The sequence below is a fragment of the Lolium rigidum genome, chromosome 4 (assembly GCF_022539505.1).
Source record: "Lolium rigidum isolate FL_2022 chromosome 4, APGP_CSIRO_Lrig_0.1, whole genome shotgun sequence".
NCBI lineage: Eukaryota > Viridiplantae > Streptophyta > Magnoliopsida > Poales > Poaceae > Lolium > Lolium rigidum.
The window spans coordinates 273,963,701-273,971,318 of record NC_061511.1 but is presented as its reverse complement, the minus strand read 5'-3'; the positions used below and the strand labels follow the sequence as shown (position 1 = coordinate 273,971,318).

At 48.9% G+C, this 7,618-nt stretch overlaps 1 protein-coding gene across 1 annotated transcript; it reads right to left on the bottom strand.

The window, feature by feature from the left end:
* Positions 1-246: 246 nt before the first annotated feature.
* Positions 247-4,407, bottom strand: LOC124648804. The gene is made up of 2 exons (XM_047188506.1): positions 767-4,407; positions 247-669 (listed from the first exon to the last, which is right to left on the bottom strand). The coding sequence occupies exon 1, from the start codon at positions 4,405-4,407 to the stop codon at positions 784-786; it is 3,624 nt and encodes a 1,207-aa protein (XP_047044462.1). The 3' UTR covers positions 247-669; positions 767-783.
* Positions 4,408-7,618: the final 3,211 nt, after the last annotated feature.

Below are 7,618 nucleotides of genomic sequence, written 5' to 3'. Positions count from 1 at the left end.
TTGATTGTTCAGGTATCTCTCCACAAGATTCAAGCACACGGCGTCACCTTCAGATTTATGGGCAAATTAAAATTTAACTGTCTAGAGTTTTAGTTGGCCGATTTGGCCTAGCTGATGAATTTCTTCAGGCATGGCATAGAGGGCTAAAAATAACATACTGATGTGCATTCACAGGGGCACTGTGTGATTCTTATTATTTGCACATAACTCAACTACACAGGTACTACTATACATACATACTAGATGTCTTTCTCGCCGCAAGCATGCAACTCGAGAAGAGTTTTATTGATCTCTGTCAAGGCCATACAGGTGCAGCACCTCATGATCCCTTCGACATTTTACACAAGTCACAAACATCAGTACAAATACCAAACATTAGGACTATGAGACGTATATACACGGCTTGGTTGTTGAGCTACTCCTTTGCAGCTCACCAACTAGATAGGAAACTCTTCATCAGTCGGTACTAGTTTTACCCTCTCCATGTGGAGACGAAGTACTGAGCTCCACCTTAACCAGAGATCTCTAGTGATCGATCTCTGGTGAACTAGTAAGTAGTTATTCTCGTCCAACTTGAAGGCTTGGAGCAGGTCTCTGGCACTAATATTGCAGCGACCACCGAGTTAGTAGCTCGCGAGTCGTCAATATCATAATTAGTCCAACCACTAACTGCAAGAGAAAAAGAGAGCAAGTAACAGGTTAATGAGATGTACTGGGTACAATGTCAGTGCAAAACTACTGATAGCTTTCCAAAATTATTCTTTACCTCTACTAGAACTATTATCAGTTGCAAGCCTGGACAGCCCTTGTGGGTGTGCTCTTCTTCTCATCCTCATCATGTGGTAGGACAGTCTCAAATGCCTGGACCAGAAGCTCCACTTTCTTCTTCCGAGCGCCTAGATTGTTCACCGCCCTCCGAAGTGCGTAATCAATCATCCACTCTTCAGCGTTCTTACGGTCTTCTGCAGTTTGATGCTTCAGATCAACCTTCTCCGAGTCTGGGTCCAGTTCCAAAGGAAGAAAATTAGGTCCCCTCGGATTGAAACCTCGCATGTGCTCCTCTTCTTCAGGTGTTCTTCTCCTCCCGGCAATGATCAATCTTTTCCTAGGGCTAATTTCAGACTCGGTAGGATCAACATATACATCTCCTTTGAGGTTCATCCCGCTGAATACGTTGCACATGTCGTCAACAGAAAACTCTTTTGCATCATAATCTTCTGCTGGTAGGCTCTGAGGTTCCCCATTGCTGTCAGCAGCGGAGAGGTCATAGTTGTGCTCAGCGTGCGAGAGATTAGCTTCTTCGGTAACAGAAACTTCTTCACAAGCATCCTTTCTGTCGCTTGTCTGTGTTTCCTTCAGAGGACCAACACAGGCGCCAGCAGTGCAATCATCTTTATCACCTTCTTGAATAATATCCAGTTCTTCGTGAGCCTGTTCTGGTTCACATGCCATTGTTTCCCATTCTCTCTCGGGACCATCATTGACATCTGCATTGTTGTCATCTGGAACAGCTTCTTGGGTAACACCAGATTCCGCATATGCCAGTTCAGATGGGGTAATAAGCTCAGATTCATTTAGAGCAGCACTAACCACATCCTCACAGTTGTGATCCTGATCAGTCTCCTGGACCGCAACAGATTCAGAAGCATCATCCAGCTCACACATTGCTAACTCGGAACCATTTTGAGTATCATCACTGACAAGTGCTGAGTTATCTTCACCAATTTCCTGAGCAATACCACATTCTTCAGAGGTGGCTTCCAACTCCCTTGTGACATTTCCCAAGTGCATTTGATCACCCTCACCGAGATATGCAGAGTTGCCATCATGAATGACTTCTTGAACGATGCCATATTCTTCGCAAGGACCTTCTGACTTACATGTCGTAAATTCTGGTTCTGTTTCAGCATCATTGTTAACAAGAGCAGACTTACTGCTTTGGCTACTTTCTTGAGGAATACCCAGTTCTTCAGAAGACTCTTGCAGCTTGCACTCTGTGATCTCTGGTTCCATCTGAGCAGTGGCATCAGCAGATACTTCTATTTGAGCACCATTATCAACATGAGCAGACATACTGATTTGGCTACTATCTTGAGGAATACCAGATTCTTCAGAAGACTCTTCCAGCTTGCACTCTGTAATCGCTGGTTCCATCTGAGCAGTGGCATCAGCAGACAATTCTATTTGAGCACCATTATCAACATGAGCAGACATATTACTTTGGCTACTTTCTTGGGGAACACTAGATTCTTCAGAAGAGTCTTCCTGCCCCTGCTCTGTTATCTCTGGTTGCATTTTAGCAGGGGCATCAACACATACAGAGTAAACGACCTGGCTGCTTTCTTGGGTTATACCAGATTCCGCAGAAACATCTTCAGATTTGCATGTGGTAATCTCCAATCCCCTTTGAGCATCTTTTGTGCCACTCACAGTATTCTCTGCAGCAGTATCAAGTTGCTCAAATGCATCTTCTACAGTGGTCGCATCTTGTTCAAAGCCACCATCTGTTGGCTGATTCGAGATTTCAACATCTGGAGAAGCAATAGCATTGGAGTCAGAAACTTCACCTTCTGAAACAGCTCGGGAGGTTGCTTCTTGCTCACAGAAATCCTCTTCGCGTGCAACATCGGGGACAGTCTCAGAAATCTCCATTTCAGACTCATCATCATCCTTCTCCTTCTCGGCGATTTCGAATCGGAGAGCAGAATCTATGTTGGTCTCGTCATTCTCTGCTGCTTGATCTGCTGAATTCTCCTCTTTGCAGCTGTCTTCCAGGACATTTTCCACCCTTTCTGTTACTTCAGCTTGAGGAATTTCCAATGCCGAGAGCTTCTCTTCTGATGTGCCATCTCCATCAGAAGTATCCTCTAATTCGTTGGCCGAATCCATGCTGGTCTCGTCATCCTCTGCCTCTTGATCTGCTGAATTCTCCTCTTTGCATCTGTCTTCCAGCACATTCTCCATTACTTCAGCCTGGAGAATTTCCGATACCGAGAGCGTCTCTTCTGATGTGCCATGTCCATCAGAAGTATCCGCTTGACACACTTTGCCCAGGATGATGTCTTCGTCTTCTTCCTGCTCCCTGCAGACCTCCACCGTAGAAACAGCACATGTTCGCTCGGCGGCGATCTCCATTTCGTGGCCGCCATCCGAGACGCACTCCTCGTCGTCTCCTGGATCTTGTGTGTCTTCTGCTGTGAAAGCCTGATGTTGATTCACTGTGTCCAATCTGTAATCGACGCCTTCTTCCTCGGCGACGATCCCTGTTTCAGAGGGCAAATCTGAGACGATCTCCTCATCATCTTCTGGTTCCTGTTCTTGGATGGCCTCCTCTTCGCGCTCATCGCCCGATCCGCAGGATTTGGCCTCTTCATCTTCACCTTCTTGCTGCTGGGCAAGAGCCTCTGCTTCCCCAATCTGCTCCTCTGAAACATCGTCATCCAGGCTATCACACTCGTACCCCTGGTACCTCATCCACGGCAACTCCTCCACGAGATTGCCGGAGACGCCTGGATCGCTGCACTCCGACGAACTGTCCCTGCAGACACCAGGTCTGTCCTCGCCGTCACCGTCACCGTGAACAGCAAGATCGTTCCTTTTGTCGACGTCGTCGTCCGCGCCGCAACGGTCGAATACAAGGAACTCCATCCGCCTGACCGTGTCGTCCATCTCGTCCAAGGACATGTCGCTGCAGCTGGTGCCGGAGCTGACCCTCGGGCCGGTGTACACCTCCACGAAGAAGTCGCCGACCTCGTCGACAACCGGCGGCGCGACCTTGGCGACAGCGCCGGCGCAGACGGAGTTCTTGCCCTCCGGTTTTTGGTGGGCGGTGGAGCCCTTGCGGAAGGCGGAGACGCCCTTGTGCTTCATGCTCTGCTGCGTCTTGATGAGGCGGCGTCGCGTGGCGAGGAAGCTCCGGAGCGGCACGGCGGGCGCGTGGGCGTGGCCGTTGAGGGAGCAGTAGGTGTAGGGGCAGACCCGCATGGCGGCGGGGCCCTCGGCGTCGGTGGCCCCGGGCGCCAGGTCGAGCGCGCGGGGGAACTTGGCGCCCTTCAGGGTGGAGGAGCAGGTGGGCCGGACCATGCCGGGCGACGCCGCGGGCGCCGGGAACAGCACCTTGCCCCTCGGCGTCACCCGCAGCGGCCTCCGCTGCCTCGTCGGCGTGGACGCGGACGGCGACGCGCGCTGGCGCTGGCGCTGGCCGGCCTTGGCGCCGGAGCTGCTGGTGCCGCGCATGTAGTTGGGCACCGAGGCCGGGGCCGGGGACGTCATGGCCGCGCCGCCGCGGTTCCTCGGCAGGCTCCCGCCGCCGCCGGCGTCCCTGAAGGTGCTGAAGCCCCTGGGCTTGGAGGGAGGGGTGAGGAGCGGGTCCTTGGGCTTCTTGGGCACCTCTTTGCTCCTCACCATGGCTGCTGCTGCAGGTAGTACTACTACTACTCCTTCTTTGCTCTCCCTGGATGGATGTCTTGGCTTCACTCCACGGATCCCTCCCTCAGGTTCTTGGAATCTCTCGGCTTGAGCTCGGAGGTTCCGTGGAGTGCTTGGATTCTTGCTCCTTGAGCTGAAGGGCGGGTCGGCAAGCAAAGGCAAAGGTGATGTGAACTATGGGACTGGGGGAGAGAGGAGGTTGGGAGTTGGACCAAGGAAGAAGAATTCGGATCGGAATAGACTCGAGGAGAAAGAGTGGAAGGGAAGGAGAAAAGAATGGTGGAATGGATTCTGTGGGAAGGAATGCGATGTGAGGAAGAAGGAAGGGGGGAGCCGCGGCGAGTGGGTGGGCGGCTCAAAGTTGAGAGGGAGAGCGGCTGTGTGAGTGTGACACTTTCTTTGTCTCTTCGATGCCGGATCTCCTGTGGTTGGCTGGTTTTGTGGACGGTGTGGAGGATTGTTGGGTTTAGGAGGATCCATTTATGAGGTGTTTCTTTTTGGAGGAAGGATTTCATTTATGAGTTTGGCTGGTGTTAGAAAAGGTAGACAATGGACTTGGAGTCGTTGGTCATAAAATTCGTTCCTTACATTTGATAGCACCAACCAGTAGCATTCAAAAGCACTGTAAGTACACTTAAGACTTCTAGGCGTTCACACAAGAGCAAATACAGTAAGGCATGTAATAAGACTTAAAATAATATAATTTTGCTTAGTTGGATAATACAGTAAGGTACAGTCAGCAGTTTATAAGACTTAAAATAATATAATTTTGCTTAGTTGGATGAGAGAAGAGGAGAGAGAAAAGAAGTCGGCTACAAAATAATAGCCAACTGCAGCGCGTGCTCCTAGGCACTTTGTGAGACTACTCATAGTGGGAGTAACATAGCTAGTAACATCACACACCCCAAAGCATTTAGTGATATGACATGATAATAAATGAAGAAAGAGAGTGAAGTGGTAACTAGCTATGTTACCATAACATCACACTTCTCAAGACAAGATGAGTCTACAATCTAATAAATATAGCATGCATGATATCACATATAAGTAACTACGTAGTATCCACTATGGAGGTAGTAACATAGGGTAGTAACATGCACCATGTTACTACTCTATGTTACTCTCCACTATGACTAGTCTGAGATTGCAAGGTGGATCATATGTATATAAAGTAGTTTATACTAGTATCTAACTATTGTGTGGGATGACAAGTAGACTATAGATAACATGGCAAAAATATATAGCCAACTGCTGACTCTTCTATTATTCTTGCTCTGATATGTGTTGGAGGATTATCCTCACTAAAGACAAGCTTGTAAATGTAATTACCATAAAAGTAGAAATTGTGTCTTTTATCAGATTACAAAACACTTATTCTACCAGTGTAACTTGCTAGATCTATATAGTCACCCGTTTAGAGGGAGTGGTTTTTTGGAATATTGGAGCATATGCTCCCTCTATTTTAAATTCATCTTACACATATTTTAAATTTCAAATAATTTGAAACGAAAAATTTGCACGTACGTCTTCACGTGCTACACGCTCACAAAGTTGTTCATAAAAAATGGATTTGTCATGTGATGTGTGTAAAAAAGACAAAACTCAGTGCTAAATATAATGTTTTTTACAAGATAAATTTTCTCTTTTTTACATAGACCACAAAAAATATTGATTTTTCGTGAAACTTGACGAATGCACATATTGTTATCACCGGAATTTGACCAGGTTAGAGGTGGGCCGTGATGAAGATGGGCTTAAAGATTATATACGGAAGAAATACGTGAATCGGCCTTACATGCAAAGTTTGGGCTAGTTTGCCCTTGTATCTGTAACATATTAGATTACGTATCGGTTAGGAGTTAGAGTTTTACCCGTGCACGGTTAGGTGCACGCCCGAATTAGAAAGTCCCTTGGACTATAAATGTGTATCTAGGGTTTATGGAATAAACAACAACCAACGTTCAACACAAACAAATCTCGGTGCATCGCCAACTCCTTCATCTCGAGGGTTTCTCCGGTAAGCACCATGCTGCCTAGATCGCATCTTGCGATCTAGGCAGCACAAGCCTATCTACGTTGTTCATGCGTTGCTCGTGCTGAAGCCTTTTTGATGGCGAGCAACGTAGTTATCTTAGATGTGTTAGGGTTAGCATTGTTCTTCGTATCATATGTTGTCGTAGTGCAACCCTTATACATCTAGCCGCCCTTACACCTATCTTAGGTGTAGGGGCGGCACCCCGCTTGATCATAGTTTAGTAGATCCGATCCGTTACGGTTGCTCCTTGTTCTTCAAGGATTAGTTTAACATCCGCAATAGTTAGGCCTTACAAAGGGTTGGAGGATCCGGCGGCGTGTAGGGTGTAGTTTGCTAGCCCTAGACGAGGATGTTCCGGGGATCAACCTCGTGTTGGTTTTTAGGCCTCGTCTAGGATCGGCTTACGATCACCGTACGCGAGCGCGAGGCCCAATCGTGAGTAGGATGATCCGATTATGCGGTGAAAACCCTAAATCGTCGTAGATCGCATTAGCTTTATCTTGATCAAGCGGGACCACCATATATTCGGACACCTTGTACGAATCATGGGTGGATCGGCTCTTTGAGCCGATTCACGGGATAACCCGAGAGCCGATCGAGGCTCGTATTTAACGTTTACGTGTATGCCATGCGAGGAAACTAAGCGAGGCATCATCCAACACCTTCCCGACCGGGTATAGGTCGGGTGGCACGCCCTTGCGACGGCATCGGACGTGTGACCAGGAGGCTTTGCGGGCCGTCGCTCCGAGGGACCGGGGCCGGCCCGCAGCCCTAGTTGTTCCCGGCTCTACGGTGTTGCCGGTCGCTGCCCGCCGGTGGGTTTCGACCGCAACACATTCACGCACGCCGGTGGGACACTCTTCGACATCCACCGCATCGCCATCTACATCCGAGATGGCGGAAAGCACTCCGGTCAAGTACGAGGATCTGACTGACGAGCTCAAGAAGAAGCATGACGAGATCAAGGCAGTCCTCGAAGCCGAACTCATCGGCTCTTTCCACAGAACCCGCTCCCATGGCATCAACATCAACATGGTAGAACTTGGGTACCGCCCTGGTAAGGGTAGCGATAAGGGCAGCTGCTCTCATAGCAAGGATGAAGAGGGAGCCGGTCCACGCGACCGGCCCCGACATTGCCACAAGATCCTGGTGATG

Excerpts from the sequence above, each read along its gene's own strand:
- LOC124648804 (XM_047188506.1), bottom strand. The coding sequence starts at position 4,407 with ATGGTGAGGAGCAAAGAGGTGCCCAAGAAGCCCAAGGACCCGCTCCTC.